We start from the raw sequence: 21,975 nt of genomic DNA, 5'->3' as shown, positions 1-21,975 counted from the left end.
TCGTCTACTCGGACGCTATATGAGCATAAGTGGCGTGTGTTTGAAGGCTGGTGCTTAGAATCACAGGCCATCCCTTTTCAGTGCTCTGTGGCTGTGATTCTGTCATTTCTTCAGGCCCTGATTAATAGGGGTAAAGCCTTCTCCGCCATCAAGGTGTATTTGGCAGCGATTTCAGCCTGCCATATTGGTTTTGAGGGAAAGACTGTTGGCCAGCATCCCTTAATATGCCGTTTCATGAAGGGTGCACGGCGTAAATTGCCTACGTCTAGGCCATTGGCTCCATCGTGGGACCTTCCCACAGTATTGGCTGCGCTCTCCTGTTGCCCATTTGAACCCCTGGAACAGGTTGAGTTGAAATTTCTGTCCTTGAAGACGGCTCTTTTAATTGCTTTAGCTTCTGCTAAACGTGTGGGAGAGATACACGCTCTCTCAGTGCATCAGTCATGCATTCAGTTCTCCTCGGATAATACGAGGGTCTGTATGCGGCTCAACCCTGCCTTTGTCCCGAAGGTTGTCGGCACATGTTCCCCTATAGAACTGCCGGCCTTTTGCCCACCGCCTTTCTCCTCAGAGGAGCAACAGCGGCATACCTTGTGTCCAGTCCGTGCTCTGCGCATTTACATGGACCGAACCCAGAGTGTCAGACAAAGTGACCAGCTGTTCGTGTCCTGGGCTAAACCACATATGGGAAAGCCTGTGTCTAAACAGCGCCTCTCCCATTGGATAGTAGGAGCAATTGCCTTGGCCTATACTAGCAGGGGCCTTCAGCCCCCTGCTGGCTTACGTGCGCATTCCACTAGAGGTCTGGCGACCTCATGGGCTCTCTTTAGGGGAGTTTCTATTCAGGAGGTGTGTGCAGCTGCATGCTGGACCTCACCTCATACATTTGCTAGGTTTTACAGGTTAGATGTGACAGCACCTAACCTAGCGCGTTCAGTCCTCAGTGCAGGCTCTTCCCGGGTGGGGGCCTCTCCCCTGTGAAGTGCTGTTGGGGACAGTTGTCTTCTTAACAGGCATGTCTGGCAATCCGGGAGTCAGTATTTCTCCCATAGTGAGACACAAAACGAATGCTATGAAAGAGAACTTAAGGTTATGTATATAACCACGGTTCTCTGAGTAGCATGAGTGAGTGTCTCACCAGACCGCCCTCCTTGCTATGGAAGCGAGGAAGAGGTGGGCTTGTTTTGAATGACATCTGATGCTATGTCAGCCTATTATATAGGGAGGCACTGGCCCCTCCTGACATGGGCGTCACTTAGCCAGCCTGTAAGGGCTGGCATAATGGTATTTGAGCTTCTGATGAGGTCACGCAGGAGGCGTTCCCATAGTGAGACACTCACTCATGCTACTCAGAGAACCGGGGTTATATACATAACCTTAAGTTCTATGGTAGGTCTTAAAGGGTTAATGGGATTCTGTAGATCATACAGCCACACAATCAAAATAATAAGGTTGTTACGACAATATGAACTGTTTTATTAATGCACATTTTTTATGTTTGGGACTCGAATTAAAAATCCTAGCCAAAATTTATGCTGCAGAGGCGGAGATACCCAGATCGGCAGAATCTAGAATGGCTCAAACGCAGCATAAGTTTTGAGCAAACACTAATTTTATTTATATTTAGTCTCCAAGGAGCCAAACTTTTTCACTCGTTTTCTGTCCACTTCTTGCACCTGTCCATTTTCAAAGGGATTTTTTTCCTTTTTTTGTAAGGACAAAATTGCTAACCTTGTGTTTGGGAAATTTGTAAACTGATGTGAACGTTATGGCGACGTCTTGGAAAAACATGCTAAGACCTTAATCTCATTAAATGCAAATAGTGGACTTTTTCTTGCACAGTCTCCTTACCCGCCGTTACTATTTTCTGGGTGAAAGCTATGCATTGTGTTGACAGCTTTTTTTCCCTTTTGTCTTTTTCCAGTGGACCTACTTGGGCTGCTGAAGTGGCGCTCCAACACCAGCCTTCTGCAGCAGAATCTACGTCAGCTAATGAAGGTGGAGGGTGGCGAGGTTGTGAAGGTCAGAGGCCCAAAATTACCGCTCGGTTGAGTTAAACCGCTTTCAGTCAAAGCTTAAGTAAACATAAATAAATGCGTCTCACTTTCTTTTGCAATGTTCATCGCCTTGCAAATGTACCTAATTCCTTTGCTTTGACAGAGATTGGCACAAATGGACGAAAAACAGATCTTAACAGCTGTTCAAATAAACATTCAGTCACAAACGATGCATACTCTTCCTGAAAGCTACAGCTTCCTGGCAGCAATTTCACAAATGATGTCGCTGCCTGTCATGAGGAGTTGGCTGCCACTTTTTTTGCTTTTGTTTTAATGGCTTTAGCAAGGAGGGAGTGCATAGTACCCCACACTGTCTACAGACAGGGAGGAGATGACCTGCTGTCAGAGATTTAGGCAGGGCCTTTAAGTGCTCAGCATGGGGCAGATGAATAATCATTATTTAGAGAAAGTTTTGCAGGGGCAGGTTGGGTGCCTGGCAGCTTGGAGCCTATCTAAAGAAGTCCTTCACCTAGACAGTTTTGATCAGGCCAGATAGATGTCTACCACAGCTGGACTAGTTCATTAAACCACAGGAGTGTGATTATTATTACCACCGCATTAGCACTCAATTGCTTCAAAGCGCTTCAAGGCTGTCGGTGGGCAATTAGATAGCATTTTCATCTTGGCATTTAAAAGACTATTTATCAAAAGAGTATACATTATTTATTCATCATTTCATTTTCCCCCATTGTAGTTAACATAAAGCACAAATATGTTCATAACACATTTTTAAAAAATGTTTCCTGTTCTGTTTTTTATTTCCCATCTCCCTAATGTGACACCGTTTGAGCGAAAAGGTCACTGCGCCGTTGTCCTTGTCATGCGGTCCAGCCTTTGTGAGACCGAATTTCACTTTAAACGCCGCATACCGTACAATGTGTTGGTTTCTCGTTGAGAAGATGATGAATCTCATCCATTCTGAGATGACAGACCAAGCGCAGTAGAGAGTGATGGCTCTGTTCCCGACACTTTTACATCTGTTTTTACATTGCTGCAGAATTGGCTGAGTAAATGGAGCATGTTTCCCCAGAGAGGAAGGATGTATGTAGTTAGTGTTCCTGGAGGTGCTGCTGACAGGGAAATGATCACTCTCTTCATAGAACTATTTTGGTGTATGTTAACAGCTGTAAAGGGTGCGTAATGGGTAGCATGGAACCGTCACAGCAGGAGTTCACTTGCCACTTTGGTTGCGCCATTCAAATGATAGAGGCGTATTTAGGGCCGGGGTGCTAAACATATTTTTGTTGTGTATTTCTCTATTTTTATTTATCAGTTTGCTTTGAATCATTATAGGATAATGTCTATATAAAAACCTAAAAATGCTATTGCACAGTTTTCCCTACACAAAAGTTAAAAATCTCCCAAAGACTCACAATCGGTTTAGCTGTTGTCATTCCTTTAAACGTCGGATGATTTAGTTTGTCCTAATGTTAGTTATCACTTTAATGACACAAGCTGAATGTGCATGCCAGAGGAAAGAAATCATGATCAGCTTGACTCGGTTTATTTGACAGAACCGTGTGGACTTGCTGTGAGATTAGGACTTAGCATATGCATGTTTTATTTTTTATTTTTTGAATGACACGCCTCATTGTTGGCCTGCCATAACATGCCGTGCATCTGTCATTCTAGTTTCTGCAAGACACTCTGGATGCTCTCTTCAACATCATGATGGAAAACTCTGACAGTGACACTTTTGATACTCTGGTGTTTGATGCCTTGGTAAGGAAGAATCCCGCTGTAACGGCAGCGCATAATTTATAATAGAGTTCCCTGTCAGCGCCAATAAACATTTGGACATGTTTGGAGCTCAGAAGCAAATATAATAACTTGGGAAATACTTCATGTGTTAAAATGGTTTTTGACAGGCATCCCTGCTCTGTTTGGTACCCTAATTTGTATGCAGCTACCTGTTTTCTGCCCTTAAAAGTGAACAAAGCAATTTTTGGTTGCTTTTTTGGCTATATTGTTTTAGTTCTAAAATTTTTTTATTCCATTGCTGTATGTTAACATTGAACTCCACACATTGCCACTGATGTTCGATAGCTGCTGCATTGAATTGCATGAATTCTTAGTGCCTGTGAAGCATTTTTATTGAACATGCTCACATGCTTATTGCAATATATAGTATAAAAAAGACTTTACATTGGGGGAAAAACAGGTTATGATTATTAACCTTGTCCTCTCATGGGCTGCAGATAATGGGATTCAAAGTATTAGCCTGAAACTTGTCTAGCATGCAGTTCAAAAGAGCAGTTTTTGTCATTCACAGAAAGCTGGTAGTAATTGTTTTTTGTTGAGTTCCTAGATTATCTGCAGAGCAGAGAATTGAAAGAAAATGGTTTTCTGCCCAAATGCAACCTTGCTTAATTTCCCAATCTGTTTTGATATATTGAGCAAGACGGGTAGTTTTGGGGGGCTCTGAATTATTAAGTTAGGCTTTCCTGGTGCGTTTAATTTACTTTTTAATAACTATGTCTTTATTGTTTGATAGGTGTTCATTATTGGGCTTATAGCCGACAGAAAGTTCCAGCACTTTAATCCAGTTCTGGAGACCTACATTCGAAAGCATTTCAGTGCTACACTGGCATACACGTGAGTTTAATTTCTTTACAGAAACATTTATAAACATGCGTGTTCCACTTTATGATTAACACATTATCCACACTCTGTGTTTCTATTTGCAGGAAGCTGACAAAAGTTCTGAAAAACTACGTGGACAATGCAGATAAGCTGACAGAACAGCTGCTGAAGGCCATGAAAGCTCTGGAATACATCTTCAAGTTCATCGTCCGATCCAGAGTCCTCTTTAACCAGTACGTGTGGTATTTTTTTTTTTTGCAAAGTGTAACATTGCATCATAATGCATGCAGTTTTGTTATAAAGCTACTGTGAAGAGTATTTTCAGTGTAACTGTGCTCAAGTATGAGTCTGATAAGCTGTCTTATCAAAGTACAAGAAAGCTTTTGAACTTTTTAAGATGGTCTTTCTAAATTTATAGTTTTTTCTCGTTAATTGCTGCTGTTCCTTTAAATAATTTCTTGGCTTCAGTCGTCTTTTATAAAAGAGCAATGCGTTTTGTAACACCGAGTTCTCTGCAGCACACCTCAGCTCCGGTGTAATAAAGTTGAAACAAGTAAAAGCCAATGGTCTTTGGATGAGGTCATTTCTATGGATGTATTTATAATAGGCTGTGGGGACGTTAAATGAATGATAATATTCGAGAGTCGTGAAATAAAGCTGTTGGTGGCTGAAGGCCTGATGTATGATCCTGGACTAATTAAGTGTGCAGAGTTTGATTGGTTTTCTGTCCAATGTCTAGAGGACACTCTGTCCTTTACCTCACAGAACACAGCACTGCCATTCTTTTCTATGTTCCAGTTTGTGCCAAGTGGCTTCTTTCGTAGATATCTGAGAGAGAGAAAAAGAAAACTCAAGCTTTATGGTGGTCCCACTTTGTGTTAGCTCTTGTTGGAGTGGTTTCTTTGGTTGGTTGCAAGCCATCATTTTAAATTCTTATGAACTTTAAAGTTAGGTTTGATGGAGCCTAACAAGAAGGTGCCAAGGTTACATCAGCAAATGTTTAGCCTTTCACTGTGGGTCAGTGAAGAACTTTTATGAAAGTGCAGAAGAACACCTTAATTGTAGATTTGCCCCCACCTCATTCAATTCGACTGTTATAGCTTTCCAGGGCTCACTGAGCTCCTTAGTGTTGCAGGTGAGCAGCGGCTTTAAGTAATTGTTGTTGCGGGAGCTCTGAGACGGATGCCTCTAATCCCACGATTTCTGTAAGCCCTCAACAGTGGCTATCCTGTACCATGTAATACATCCATTCCCTTGAGATATTGTAGCCACACAAAACCCACGTCTGTGCAGAAGGCCAGTAATATCTGATGGAGTGGGAATTTAAACACTTTACCTCCATTTCATCTTGCACAGTTTTAGTTTCTCTTGCGAGTTTTGATTTTATTTCTCTAAAACTGAGCGGTTGCAACGCTAAATTATTTGAAGCCGCTGCTGCTGCTCGGCTCATTTCCACTTAATGACCAGTTTTGTTAAGATTTACGGTCTCTGTGAGCACTAAGGATTTTCATCTTTGAGGGATTATGTGTCCTTTCTTTCTGTGTGTTCCCATACACTTGGAAAAATGGGGGGAAAGCGTTTTCTGTCGCTGTAGTGTGATCATTGGCGTTTGGTTGCTACAGTCTGTGGGCAGCATTTGTTCCACATAACCAAGCTAGCGGAAGGAACATTAGTAATTCGAGTTGGAGAAAATATGAGAAAGTAAAGCCACTGAACCCTAATATTTGCTTGACATTTGCTTTCTGTTCCTTGTATAGTGTTCTGGGAAAGTCATTAGCATAGATCATAAATTTTTCAGATTTTTGTTTCCGCATGACAGCAGGCAGGTGCTTCGGGGTCTTGTCATGTTGTTTTAAATGCTAATCTGGCTGGCAGCAAGAGTGATGTCTCTGGTTCTGATCCAGGAATATTTGCATTGATAAAACAGGGCCTTTCTGCTGGCTGCTTTTAATGATTTAACAGGGAAGCATCAAACCCTTGTCATTTCCAGTGCAGGTGGGGCTGTTTACACAGGGATGAAACGCACAACAGCCTTGTGATCATCTGCCAGTGTAATTCTCTACTTCATCTCCTCCCAGGCTCTATGAGAACAAAGGAGAGGCTGACTTCATGGAGTCCTTGAGGAACCTTTTCACATCCTTTAATGATATGATGAACAGTAATTCAGAGAACACTGGCATGGTGAAGGTAGGCTGATTACCACTCAAGTCCAACTGCATACTGTTGCTCAACCTCACTGCCAAGAATCATCTGCTGCACTGTGAATAGTAAATAAATCTGATGTGATTATCTTGGGATGACAGATTCTGTAATTGGAGATTAATGTGCCTTGTTAGATTTAAACTATGACAGCAGTTTATTAGATATTAATGCTAACATTCCTTCAGATCATTGCTGCTTACTGTGTTCTGTGCACTGTGTTTGTTTTCCATGTCTTTTTCAGGTGTCTCTGTGCAGATTTTTCTTTTTATGTGAACTTGTTAGAGCTGAGAATCTGAGAAAGATAATCTAGCCACTTAAAGTAGTAGTTATAGTAATTAATGACTTCTTGATATGCTGTGAGAAAATGGGACGATACAGAGGAATTAAGGAAGTATTGATTCAGCATAGTATAATTCAAAGTCAATTAAACTTTAGAGATATCAGTGGTGCCAGTTTAGCTCACTGGTGCCTGCAAAGCTGATGCAGCAGCCTGGGTTCAAGTCTAACCTTTGCAGCTCGTCTTCCCTGACTCACTTTCTCTGCTTTCCATATCCAATCATCACTGTGCTGTCAAACAAAGGTGAATGAAAACACGCACTTCAGGGATGTCAGTCTGTCCAGATAGAAAGAATAAACCATTGTGAATTCATTTCAGTTGTTTTGGTCCAAATAGCTACACGGTCTCACCATAGACCATTGCTATCTCTTTGTCCTTCCTGACTGGTTTTCTCTAGTTTTGCTTTTTCTTTGTCATTGTTGATAGTATGAGATAGTACCTGCAGCCCACACAGGTTGCAAATGTAGCCCACCTCCTCCAGAATGGCACATCCATGCGTGCTGTTGCAAAAAGGTTTGCTGTCTCTCCCAGGACAGTCACAAGACAGTAGAGGTGATACAAGGAAACAGGCTGTTACAAGAGGAGAGCTGGGCAGAGCTGTAGAAGGGCCTTAATCCAGCAGCAGGACCGGTATCTGCTCTTTTTTTGGAAGCAGGAGCAGAAGGTTCACTGCCAGGGCCCTACAAATTGACATCCTGCAGTCTGGTCATGTGCATGTTTCTGAACAGACTGCTAGACTCATCTGCATCTTTTAGTGGGTCCAGCACCAATGCAGCTCAACTGCCATTTGTCAGAGAACACCAAAATCAGCAGGTGTGTTGCTGCCACACTGTCAGACCTTATGTAGTTCAGAATCGTGTGATCAGAATGCACAGGCAGCCCCTTGATGACAAAGGCGTTAATGCCATGGACATTGCCAGTGCCACAGGCTATCCAGGAGCTCAGGGATGCCCAGATCCACCATCACCTTTAAGAGCATTCCCAAATGTTGTTGGGAGCCAATACCAGCGCTTGTGGGCCATTCATGTTACTGAGCCACATGTGGATATATCAGCTTGTGATTGCAGTGTACCCCTCAGCCTGATGGGGTATTGTCGTGAGCAGGTGACGTGGACACCCAAGTTTGTGAATGCAATAACTCGAGAACGAAGCAACGTAGGAGCTTCAAAATCTCCAACAGGTTCAAATCTCAGTGGCCTGGACTTTCAAGGTCAAGGTTAAAGTTTTCCAAAACTCTTGTGAATGCGATACGTCGAGAAGGAAGTCACCTAGGATTTTGAAATTGATGCAGATTCAGAAAAATAAAGCGCTTTCAAATAGACAAAAATGCTTGTATGAATGTGTGTGTGAAAAGCACTCTGTAGCCGTCCATTTACTTGTTTTATCACACCAATAATTCAGGTTTTAGCTGAGCTGGCTTTTCAGGATTGAAACAGAGGATGTCAGACCGAGTTTGAAAAGAGGTCAGAGATCGAAAAGAGGTCAGAGATCAAAAAGAAACACATAACTAAAACTGTATTTATTTTTAATAATTAAAGCTTTAAAGCCATTCTACATTTCAGATTTCCTAAATAAAATCACAAGACTGTACACGGGCATAATACAGGCACGTTTCAAAGCAGAAACAGTCGAGGTTTTAAATGGGTTATTTGCTTGACTATTTTTGGTTCCCACTAAGATATAATTCATGACATAATCCACTGGAGAGTCACAAGTTCACAGTTGTAACCTTCTGAAAAGATTAAATAAACAGGATATTGTTAATGCATTTTAGAGGTACTATCTTTAGTCACACTATCTGTTATCCACCTGTTTCCTGTCTAAGCTACGATGACTAACTGCATGCTAGCTGTGGCCTCATACAGCAGTTCATTTATAGACTGCTGCTTTTTTGTTTGTTTGTTTTGTTTGTTTTTTTTGGTGGGGGGTTCTCAGCAACATGTCAATAAAAACGTTGTGTTTTTTCCTTTTGGTTGGTCAGATATTTCCTGATTTTAGACTCATAATCATAACCGAGATTGTATTTATTCCAAATTCCTAGGAATTCGAAACATGCAGCAATGTTTGGCTTAAGTTTCCATCTTCAGAACATTATCTGACTTGTCTTGAAAGTAATTATTGGAATCAATTATGAAAAGATAATAAAAAGGATAAATGTATATATTGCACGAACTATAGAAGAACTCTTAACTCGTGGAAGAAGGTTTAGGGTGTATTACACAATGAAGTTATTGAGATATACAACTTGGCTTTTCTTGCATCTGTACTTTTAAGTGTGTTTGTTAATTTCTGTTGTTTGTCTATACCTTTTTGTGTGTGTTTGTGTTTTTCCTTTTCCTATATTTCACTCTGACCTTGACTGTCCTGATGCTTGGGTCTTCTCTGGCCTTCTGCTCTTTAGCTGCTCCTTAAGGTATTTATTTCACTCTCTTTCTCCTTCTACCTTTAAACACTCTTTTTCCCCCCATATTTACTTGCTTCTGACCTCAAACTCGGCCACCCCAGATTAGAAACAGATACATAAGGATGTTTGTTTATTTATGTAGATACTCTAAAAGACCCGCACACAGACTCGTGCACACTTGTGCGCACCCACGGCTATGCTTTTAGAGATAACATAATCACAGGGTACATGCACCTTGGCACACCTACAGTATATCCATGTGCACACTCAACCATATGAGGAGCTCAGGAGTCAATTAGGAGTCAGTTGCTGTGTAATTGGGTGAGATATTAGCTTTACTGTCAGTAAATTAAAAACTGATCTTGAGGAACGGCCATGAAACCGAGGAACCCTGGTTTCTTCCCAAATCCACCCCTGTGAAAGCACTGTGACAGGTGGAAGCTAATTAGTAGTCCCATTATGCCTCTCTGGAAAAAAAAATTGGAGTACTGATGAACATCTGGACAGACCAGCACACATGCAGCTGAAAATCTAATAAATACACACACATTCTCTCTCTTTCTGTTTCTTACTCTCACACACATGCACATGCACAAAGCATTAACAGATGCAGATGACTTTTTATTAGAATAGAGGCTGAATTGCCAACTGAATCAAAGTCAAACACCACTGAAATCTGCCTAATTCTTTCTCCCTGCAGAGAGAGGTGAATGTGAAATATAGAATACTTAATAAGATGAGATCGTATTAAGATGACAGCAGGAGTTTGTTTGGAAGTCATGATTATATCCCTGAAAAAAATCATTCTGAATCCTACTTTGCAGTTAGTCTCTGCTGTTCAAAAATGTGTCCTTAACAAATCCAATATTTAGAAATCATTTACTAAAGTCAGTATTTGCTCTCTTGCCAACCTCATTTTAATATTGCTAATTATTCCTCCACATGTTTTCAGGAATAAACCATGAACAGTTTAGAAAAAACCCAATGGATTGTAATATCCAATGTGCTACACCTGTAACCCCATTGCAATGAGAGACAATGGCTGAAATGCACCAATGCAGTATAAAGACACAACCCACCCTGGCTGAAGTTTAGCAGCAGTCAGTTAGAGAAGAAGTTGTTGTTTTGGCTAAGCATAGCAGTTATGTTACTAGCCTTTGCATGCATGTGCTTGATGACTTACTGACACTATTGATGGACAAATTTAGATCCTATTTTTGTTAATTTACCATAAAGTAAAACATGGTTATGGCTAAGTCCATATGTTTTTGGGCAATGATGCCATTTTAAAATGTTATGCCACCACACTGGATTTAAGGTCAACAGTCAAAATTGAAAATTGATTGATCATAGCCATTTTTATACTTCTCCATTTTCAGAAGCTCAAATCCAATGTATTTCAATATGACTGCCTGAGGTCTAGAACCCATGGCCATCACCTAGTCCTCTTTTTAACACTGTACCAGAGTTTTGATTTGGCTATTCCTAAAGTTCCTGCAACTTCTCTGTCAGGTTTATTTAGGATTTTTAACCTCTTCCATTTTCTTCTCCATTTCTTCTAGTCGTATATTGAAGGTTGTGTTACTAAGTCAACTCTAAATCCCTTAGATAAATCAGAAACATCCATCCTCGCTCGTCCATGAAACTGTTTATCAGTCAATTGTCTAATTAATTTCTAACCTCCAATCTCTGTAATGTATATGGCAGAAAATGTGCACATGTGTGTGCGCATTCATGAGAGAGAAAGCGATTTCAATTGGTATTGGTAGGTTGTTGCAAATATTAAATAATGACACATTAAAACTCTTGTTTATTGACTCCTCTAGTGGCTCACTGAGGGCATGCTATATGCATTAAGATGTGAAATGATTTTGTCATATTTTTTCTTTTTGTTCCTCTCGTAAAGGGTGCTGCACTGAAATACATTCCCACTATCGTCAATGATGTCAAGCTGGTCTTTGATCCCAAGGAACTAAGGTAATTTCATGTTTTGTTACATATTCCTAAGCTTTAATGTCATTAAAGTGACACCAACAGCTATCTAAGAGACTTAAACATTAATACAAGTGAACATGCCATTAAACAGATCACACAGTTCTCTGTGAACTTCAAGATTTCTATGTGGGAGTTCTGTAATAAAGGATCATACAGAGTACTAGAGCAGAGCAGAAAAATGCTTAAATCCGTTGCCTTTTGCAAAGAAACAAAAAGAGTCATTTGCTTCAGTTCGATTGCTTTGTTAAAATTTCATGTGCAGATTATGTTAAGACAGGCTATTGGAATATTGTGCTTTTTCAAAAGCACAGTTTATTTATTTTATCTGCCTCTCCACCTTAAGTTGCTTTTATTCAAAAACTCAACATTCACTAGCTGTGCTCTGATGGTTGCTGCTTAAAGAAGTTCAGGTTGCCTTGGAAACTCTCCACTCAAATGTCTATTTAAGTTTACGTTGTCTACTGCGCATGTCGCCAGCTGTAGCTTAATACTGTTTTATATAAAATACAAACATGCTCATGGATTAAATAATTAATTCATGTTCATGTTTGACCAAACAGAACATTTTATTTCATCGACTTCCAAAACCTTGCCTCCCCTCCTTGAGGCATAGCTTGCCAGCATAATGAGCATTAAGCTTCTTCATTTATGGGGGAAAAACATTATGCATGTTTTGTATCTGTGCTCAAATGTGGATTTTGATTAATAAATGTGTTATTTGTAAGGAAAACCTTTTTATGATTTATGTATCTTTTCATTTTCTTTTTTCATTTGTGTGGGTTTTTTTTTTTTGTTTTTGCAATGCAGTTAGGTTATACTAATGACTTTATAAATTTTTAGTTCAGTAGAGTTCATTTGCATTCAAGCGTCTTAAATATCAGAAGACATTCAGAATAATGGCAATGTGAGTCATAGGAACAAACTCAAAGGTCTACATGCACCCACGTCTTTAGACTTATTAGACGCGTCGCAGAACATATGCGGGCATACTGTGATTAGCTTTTTAAGTAACGTCGTCATCCATTTCACTAAAATCCACTGATGAAGCTATTCTGTGGCGCTGAAAGCTTCAAAGCATTTCTAGGACTTGCTTTTGTTCAGTATGTTTAAGAAAAATAGTTATATGCAATACCGCATGATATAATGAAACCTTTAAACAAAGTAGAAAATGTTTCAGCAAAACAGAAGTGCCGTACCCAAATAAGAAAGTTCCTGTATCCAAACTCACCCAAGAAACTCAGTTATCTAAATCTTGTTTACTGTGTTCAATGCCCCAGAAAAAGAAATAAAAACCTAGTTAATGCAACATTACATGCCGTTTAACAGCTACAAGTCAAGCTAGAGAAAACAAATAGACGAGCTTAATCAGTTGGACTGTTTTTTGTTTTGTTTTTTAATTTATATTGTCCTCTTTGTGTCTCCATAGCAAGCTGTTTACAGAGTTCATCCTTAAAGTCCCTGTGGGTCGCCTGGTAAAACAGAAGCTGGACTGCCTGATTGACATCGTACACAGCGATCTCTTCAATCATCACGGTGAGAGCGCGCACATACAAAAACTGTACCCATAGTTCCTCAGTAAATTCACTCATGGTTCGGTAATATAGGCAATCACACACACCACCTGCCTCCCCAAGGCAGCCTTGTGTGGGCTCACAGTAAAGGGTCTCTGGTAGAGTGGAGTAGAGTAGAAATTGTTCTTGTTTTCTGCAACAAGTTAAGCTTGAGTCACCTAGATGTGACTGGAACTGATGTTCAGGGTTCCCATCTTCATAGAGTGTCATGGCCTTATTTCTGTTTTATTGTTTAATCAGTTTTCAGTCTTGTTTCCTGTCTTTGTCCTTTCCCTACGACACAGTCATGTATTTACACCAAAACTTTAATGATACCCTTGAGCACCATACTATTGTTTATTTTGGTCATTTTGTAGTAATGTCACATGTGAAGGGCACAGTGTAGAGGTGGCTAATTAGAAACATGCTTATCTCCAGACAGGCTAGCCTGTGGCATCCCAGAGACGAGGCTCAACCATAGAGATGCTCCAGAGCCAAGAGTTTTGCTAGAGGCACCGTGCGTTCTGGGGTTATTTTTGGCTTGGTCTTGATTTAGAGACAAACATTCTCACGTACTGACCTGTGATTTCAACTAAAGATAAAATCCCTGTCTCAATAAAGCAGTAGTAATTGAATTTAGTTGGCAGAGAGCGACCACAGGAAGTGAAAAATAGTTAGCCACCAATCATTAGATTAATTTAGCCACTATGTTAGTACGGATGATCTGATATCCTCGTGTTGGTGTTGTTCCCAGACCATCATGAAAATGTTGTTCCAGGTTCAACATTGCAAGTGACCAATCACATTGTTGTGACGTTATTCTTTTGCGCGCCAAGCCATTCGTGCATTTATGAAATTCCAGTGTTGCAAGGACAATATCAATTCTGCTTACTGTTTATTAAAGGGTTACGGTTAGGGTTAGGGTCCGTTGATCGGCGGACAGAGGCGGTTTCTCGCAGCTTAAGTACAGTTTTTTGTTTTACGCCGGTTTTTCCCGAAGTCGCAAAAGTATGACGTCACAACATTCTGATTGGTCACTTGCAATGTTGATCCTGGAGCAACATTTAGTATGATGATCTGGGAACAACACCAACACGAGGATATCAGATCGTGCATGTTAGTACACAATGCTTTCCTACTACTATCTTGTTGGTATTTTGAAGCCAGAAGTGATCATATTTTCAGGAGGGGGTAGCAAGTTTTGATAGTAAGCTACATCTGTAGATTGTGTAGATAATTAATTGCTAATTAATACTAAGAAAAATACAAATGAAATACAGCATTTCACTGATCAAAACAATGAGCTGCTGAGCTACTACTCAGATAAAAGCATTCAAATGCTAAAATAAAAGGCACCACAGGAGGTTTAGTGGCGTTTTGGTGACTGAAGCTCAGGGGACAGCTGGCGGCTTAATAACATTTAAGAGATGAGTTATAAAAACAACAAAAAACCCACAAGACCTTGGCTGTTCCAGGGTATAAAGATGCTTATATCTGTTGTAAAGTTGGGTATTTTGACATTGCAGCCTATAAAGACTGACTCATTTTTGGAGACGGCGTCAAGCAGCAATTTGAGTATCTGCAACTATGTGTTTCTTTACCTTTTCCATCTCTGTAGGTTGCTGCTTTTACACACTTATAGTGCAGAAGTCTATGTGCGCTTGTCTGCCGCTGTTCAATTCAGCATGGCCGTACAGGAAAAGATGATGAGGGGGACACTTTGTGTGGGATGTAGCAGGAAGTTGTTGTGTTTTTTCCTAGTCATTAATGTCTGATATTGAGCATAATGCAGTGTAAATGTCACTGCTTTCAGCTTAATGATCTGCTCCTTATATACTTTACAAACATAAAATTGTCTCTGTGTCGGTAAGTAACTATTGAAGGCCAGTGCTCAGTGCATGGTCCTCTGGTCATTACTATTGATCTGTTGGTATAATCATGGACAGCCAAGCCCCCCTGATGTTTGCGAATGGACTGCTGATCAGCGGGAAGAGTTGTTGCTATAATGTAGATAAGGATCATCCCGCTGCTTTAAAAGCATGTGTGCTGCTCGATTCTGACAGCAGTTCCTGCACTGGTGCTTTGAACATCTGTAGTAGGCTCTGAGATGCTAGCTGGTTTCAAGCTGTGCAAAAGCACTCACAGAGAGGGCTTAGTTGCCAGGAAAATGTGTCCTTTCCATCAGTATGCGACAAGCAGTCGAATTAGCCAGACAGTTTTTAAGGTGGTGTAGTAAGCTGTAATAAGTGCCTATTCCCAGGTGGTCCATAAAAGGTTCTCTTGCCAACTAAACCCAAAATGAAACGTACTGGAATGCTTGGAGTAAATCAAGGCTCAGTGAGATGCATCTTACCTTTCTTAACCTTTTCTATCAGTGCAATCTGAATGCGTTCACGCATGAAAATACTTTATTTCCTGCAGGCTGCACAGGCATTAACATATTAACTATTTTTGCTGAAAAGCGTGTCTTAAATTAGTTTATTTTAGCCCCCAGTGGGCTTAATTCAGTTCAAAATGACAACTTTAGAGAATAAAGAGGACATCTCTTTCTCCAAGGGTTTTATATATATGTCTGAAATTCTCTGTGTGAAATGGAATTGGTATGGGTATACAAATCTTTGCTTCGAATGAAAACTGCATTAATTTAGAAAGTTTTTCATTCGTTTATTCTTTTTTTTTTTTTTGTAAGTTTTGGAGGCAAAATGTTGTTTCACCTTCAGTGCTGACGATGTAAAAGGAGCGTGTGAGATGGGTGCATAAATCGCTTTGAAATTGGCTCATTGTAAGAGAACAAATATGTCAGCTGCTCTCTTGCTCTGTGTTAAAGGGGGAAATTACTGTAGCGTCTAAAATCTGTTTGTGCTGGAAGTTTGAGGAAAACACTCATGGCCTAGCTTGATATAATCCACTCAGTCCACTTAAAGCACTTAAAGTTTTTAAGCAGATACACACAAAAATCTAGACAATAGATATATTTAAAATCGTATCAGGTGGCTGAAGCACCAAAATCCTTTCCCTCTAGGCACCATTGTCAGTTTCACCATACATTTTCTTTGAGGTTTATAAAACTAAAAGCTTTATGTGAATAGAGCAGAATACCATAAGAGCTGCCAGCTCAACCTTTAATCACAATCTTTTGTGCCAAACAATGGATATGTCTTGATATGTGATATGTCTTGGCATGTTATAAATGAGATGCAGGACTGTGCAAAAGTCTCGAAACTTCCCTCATTTCTTTATGTTTTGTTTCCAAGGAGCCAGATTTTCTTGCATTTTTTTTTTTAGAAGTTTTTCTTTGGAAATAGTTTTGTTTTTTTTCAGTGTATTCCATGTAGATTTCCCTCCTTAGAGGAATGTGTTTGGTTGTTGTTGTTAGGCTACTGTCATTCAAGCATTAAAAACAGAACCTAATCTAATGTGCTGCTCACTGAGGCCTCATCAGAAATGGTCTCAGTGGTAGGGTGGATGTCGAGCAGCCATTTTTAAGAAGAAATCATTGTTAACAGGTCCGATGGAGTGATGCGTGTCACATTTCTGGTTCAAATTGTCGTTAGTGTGTACAGAGGAGTGCAGAAGAGAGACAGAACAATAGCCTATAGTCATATGGAAAGCACGGTGGAGGCTCTGTCATGGTTTGGGCATGGGGAGCTTCAATTCACAAAATTATAAATGCAGAAAAGAACCATCAGATTTTGATCTATAACACAGTAACATCTGGACACCGTCTCATTGGCAGTGCCTTTATTTTTCAGTGTGTTAATTATCCCAAACATATTGCCAAAGTAGTAAATGCATACCTGAATAAATCTTTGCAGAGTACAGAACAAAAGTGAGCCAAACTCCAAAGAACAAGTTGGAAAACAACTCCTGAAGACTACTTAAGGAAATTGCAAGAGAGTTCATTTCAATAAATTGCTTCACCTAATTCCTATTTTCCAGGAAAATTATAAAGAGATGAAGGGTGACTCAAGACTTTTGGAAAGTATTATACTACTAAACTGCATCTAAATGAATTGCATCAGTGCATCACTTCTTTTCCTGTATTTGGAGCACTATTTAGTTTAAATACTATTATCAAAGAGGAGCTCCAGCTTAATTATTTTTTACATTAGAATCATTAAAAGCCATTCAAAGTCCATCAGCCATTCAGTCCAGCAGCTACATGAGATCTCTTAGATTGCTAGCAGGGAATAAGGTTGTAATTGATGCACTAATCAGACCCTGTAAAATTAAAAATGACATTTTTGATTCTCCAGGAGGATTTATTTGTTACACTGCTAGTTATGCATAGTGCATTCATTACCCGTTAATTAAAAAAACAGCATCATTATGCTTTCTGTGTGGGTCTGTGGCTTACAGCTAATTTCAGTATTACCAAAAACAAACCGCTTGTGAAGACACGCTCGCTTCTGTCAAAGGTGGCTTTGTCGTGCTGTATTGACAGAAATTTTGTTGTTTGGCTTCATGAAATCATCACATACTACCCAATTAGACACGCACTACATTTAGTAAAGGAGGTCAGAAAATGCTAAAGATTGTTCACTTTCTGTGGGTATTATTCATAAAGAGGTCACAGTAGTTCATGCTATTCATTAGGTTACGTGCAGCATTGATGGAAACTTTTATGTGTGTTTTGATGTGCAGCAAAGTAACAAGTTTATTTTCTTCCAGCTTAATGTCTTATTAAAGTTATCTGTGAAGCAAAGAGATTGTATTGATTCTGAAATAAAATCCATTGCTTGGTGGCCATTTAGAGCAGCAGCATCTCTCCATCTTGAAGTCATAAAGATTTTTATTTGAAGAACACAATTGTTGCCTGATTCTACAACCGCACTGGGGACAATTTCACTTAGTGTACTCATTGTAGAAAATATGTCTTTTTTCAGTACTGTCTCATAGGGATTACCAGTTTACATTTCTACTTGCTATATGTTGTAGCAGACAGACAGCTACAGTAGGATTGCTTTCTACTTCATAAGTCTGTTAAATATTTACTTTACGAATTGATTAATTGGCCCTGATTCTTTTAATTACTACCAGGATAACTCCAGTGTTTGTCCCTTGACTTTAAATGTGATCCCCACACATCCATACACAAACTCGCAATGAAACCAATGAGGTTCAATTAAAAATGTGATAAATCTGCAGCAGACTGCCTCGGGTTTACCTTCCAGCAGTACAATGGATGTCAGCTCATCACTTCTGTACTCTGTGTCCAAATTGACAACAAAATTAGTTAAGAAAAAAAAGTTAAAAGGGAAAGTTATGGTTTTCAGCTCCTCTTAATTGCTGTGTTACTATTAAATTAGTGCAAACAAGCAGAAAATAACTTTCTACTCACATAAAACTTTGCCTGTTAAGTGAAAGTCCTCATATGTTATCTTTTCAAAACTCCAAAGATTTACACTGACACCATCATTCAATGCCTCTTTCATTAGCTCACCCAGCCATCGGTCAGATGGGCTTATGCCATTGAGATGTGTCTGTCAACCTTCCGTCCACAGTTCACAAGAGTTGCCGCAGAATTGAAGCTGTTTTCTGTGTAATTTTTTCACATTATTGTTTAGGACTTTTGACCATTGTTCTTTGCAATGTTGCTTGAGTTCATTGAGTTTTGCAGGCCCACCACAGCATTTCACAGGGGTTGAAGTCAGCACTTTGGAAAAAGAAAAGAATCACTGTGCTGCAATGGCCCAGTCAGACATTCTGTTGTGCTTTGCATTATTGTTCTGTTACATGAACCAATTTTGGCCAAGTTTTACCTGTCAGACAGATTGCCTCACATTTGACTTTGGAAGGCAGCAGAGTTTTTGGCCGACTGATTGCAAGACATTGTGCTAACACACACCTGAATGCTTCTGACCAGCAAACTGTGGTTACACAGCTAATCAAGTGCATTTGATTAGTACTGTATGACTGTTACTTACCTTCTTAATTCCTGTGGAAGCAGTATTGGAGTACTTTTTCACGACTGCACATCTTTCTGGTTTAAATTTTTATGGACCAGTTTAGCCAGTTTATCCATATTTTTAGGTTTACTATTGTAATCTAAGGGGTGGTTTAATAAGACGTTAATAACATAAGACGTTTCATGGCTGACTAGTCTTGCAAAATGATTATGGCTGCAACTGGCTTTTGTTTTGATTGTGTTGCTGTCAAGTACTTCCTGTTTCCATGTAACTAAAAATGTATTTGAACTACAAAAAAACCAGGGTGACCCTGCGACAAGTACAGCTTTCTTTTTTAGAACAATAAAAGGGATTAAAAGTGCAACAGGTCAAATAGGAGCATAGCTATTCTTTGGGATTTTGGGAGTTTTCCCCCCACAGTTGTTTAATTAATAAATGTATGTTGTTTTAATTTACTCCTCGGAGATGTGGGAGAGTCATTAATAAGCTACATGTTTCTGCATCGAGTGTGTCAATAACATATGCTGTACCGCTTCGTGCGATCTATCATCTGCTCCATGTGTTGAGTGTCATCACGGATGTGTGTATTTATCGGCGTCCCTGCAGATTGCCGCGAGATCCTGCTGCCACTGATGACGGACCAGCTGAAGTTCCACCTGGAGAAGCGGGAGGACTTGAAGGCTTGCTGCCAGCTGCTTAGTGACATCCTGGAGGTGCTTTACAGAAAAGATGTGGTGAGTAATTCAACTCTGGAGCTTTACATATTTTTATTTCCCTCTTGAATAAACAGTAGCGTAATAAGGCAATCTAGGAATACCTCCATTAAAAACAAAACAAAACAACCTCTTTTGACTGTGGTTATTGTACTTAATAACTGTTTATTAGTATGCTGTTCTCAGTTCGTTTTATTGCCCTGCATGCTCTGGAAGGAGCACGTTTTACGACAGTATTAATTTACTAACATGTAGAGGTGGCTGTGCTCAGTAATTCATTTCTATGGGTTGCTAGAGGCCATTCAACACTGAATTTTATCCAATAGCATTGTAATGAGTTCTAGTTATCTCCGTGGTGCTTTGGAATAGAGGGACTATTCATTATCAGCCTAGCCAGTTATTGTATACAGTCTTTTTCATATTATCAGTATTTTTTTTTTTTTAGTTTTTTGCATTTTTTTTAATTAAAAAATGCTGAAAGTTTATTTGTTTTAAATTAATCATTTGTCAAACATAAATGTCCTTGATATTAGTTGACCTCTAGTTTAGAACCATAAAGCGATGTGGTCCATGTGATGATGAGCAGTATCAGTGTTGGTCACAGAGCCAGTTTTGTAACCAGTAAAAGTTAAGTGTTCTCTGCCTCGGTGCCAGTGACAGCTGTGACTGCTGGCATTAGATTTTTCAGGTTGTCCATTTTTATGGAGACTGGCTAAAAACGTCCACACCGTTCTCCATATCTCAGAATCACTGTGTTTTAATTAGTCTCAAGAATGAACTGATTAGAATTTGTTGGTCAAAGATGACTGCCTGTGGCCATCATAACACATCGACTAAAACACTTTCTGGCTGTTATTAAATGCTGTAACTCGGGACTAGAGGGAGAAATGGATGTAAACTGGAATTTGACTAGTTGCCACATGCATACAGCTGTGAGTTATTCTTTGTTCAGTGCTACTTTACATTTTTTTGCTCCTTTACAGCCAGGTCATTACTATAATGAACAGTACAAATCCTTAAAATCATTACTTTTATTTAATTATTTAATTTCAGAAAAGTAAGAAATGCAACTTATTTTTATTTCTAAGCCGATCAAACAGTTTCGCACTTTCTATCGGCTCATTTTTTAAGCACAAAACTCTTTCTAAAAGTTTTAAACTTGAGTCCGCGTCTCACACACACGGGTATCGGCCCCTTACCTCAAAAGCTCAAATGATAGCAGACACGCTCACAAACACACACTGTTTTACGAGTGCGTTTGATCCTCTTCCATGTCCAGACTCCTGATGTCCTCCCTCAGGCCCTCTCAGACTCTCGTCATTGATCACGACCGTTCAGCCTCTCACACTCCACTCTGCTAGGGATTATCCACCTCTCCCACTTGCTCTGGTTTTTACACCCCTCTCTTGCTGTTTCACAAATTGCTGAATCCTCTCACTGTCTTGCTCTCTGTCGTATCTGTCCTGCTGATCAGCACAACCAAGGCTTTCAGAGACTTAGATGCTCGCAAAAATACAGAGAGCGAAAACCTCTGTAGATATGTCTGTCTACTTAAATTTCATCAAACAATTTATGCCTTGTCAGCAAGAAGTATCTAACTGCATAGGCCTCTTTTACATAGCTTGATGTTTAAACAAAACTTCCCAGTCCATTCATGCTCTGCATTTGCTTGGTTGACACTGGTCTAGACCCAGGCTGAACCAGTTTATTCTCACAAACACTGTGTGCATACAGTATTTGTGAGTTGTTCAGCTGCAGACTGGATAATCTAAATTATTGAAAGTTTTGGCTGGTGTTGGAAAGATAAGCCTCCTTCGAAAAACTCCCCCACGCCAGGTACAGACAGCAATAACAACAACCAGGCGATCTGATCAAAGTCGGGGAATAATCCATGACTTGGTGTGACAGTAAAACAAGATTTTAAAACTGCATTGTCATAACATCTTAGTAAGGATTCATGTAATAACTGCACGTAACACATGTTAGGGCAATCTCTTTGTGTTTCTGGAAGTCTGGAAGAAGAATACTTAGCCGAAATCTCAGTTTTTTCCAAACTGACCAAATATCATTAGTGCTCTTAAATTTCCTATCTCAGTCATGGTCTACTCCTTGTTTTTTGAAGTACTGTGCAAAAGTCTTGTGCCATCTCTCATTTCCTCTCACTTCCAAGAACCCAGATGTTCGTGTAGAAGAAAAAAAGAACTTTTTACATTGGTTGTTTTATC

The 21,975-nt window shown here is 39.7% G+C and overlaps 1 protein-coding gene across 2 annotated transcripts in view; it reads left to right on the top strand.

The window, feature by feature from the left end:
- dock1 (dedicator of cytokinesis 1) overlaps positions 1 to 21,975 on the top strand; it is a 198,034-nt gene that overhangs the window by 61,213 nt on the left and 114,846 nt on the right. For both annotated transcript variants that reach the window (XM_082543129.1, XM_082543130.1), the window contains exons 19-26: positions 1,925 to 2,022; positions 3,690 to 3,779; positions 4,552 to 4,652; positions 4,745 to 4,873; positions 6,719 to 6,827; positions 11,490 to 11,560; positions 13,005 to 13,111; positions 19,644 to 19,771. In XM_082543129.1, coding sequence (XP_082399255.1) covers positions 1,925 to 2,022; positions 3,690 to 3,779; positions 4,552 to 4,652; positions 4,745 to 4,873; positions 6,719 to 6,827; positions 11,490 to 11,560; positions 13,005 to 13,111; positions 19,644 to 19,771 — 833 coding nt within the window. The remainder of the gene's footprint in view (positions 1 to 1,924; positions 2,023 to 3,689; positions 3,780 to 4,551; positions 4,653 to 4,744; positions 4,874 to 6,718; positions 6,828 to 11,489; positions 11,561 to 13,004; positions 13,112 to 19,643; positions 19,772 to 21,975) is intronic.

This window comes from Aulonocara stuartgranti (genome assembly GCF_965226115.1).
Source record: "Aulonocara stuartgranti genome assembly, chromosome: 8".
NCBI lineage: Eukaryota > Metazoa > Chordata > Actinopteri > Cichliformes > Cichlidae > Aulonocara > Aulonocara stuartgranti.
This window is presented reverse-complemented; position numbering and strand designations above follow the sequence as displayed.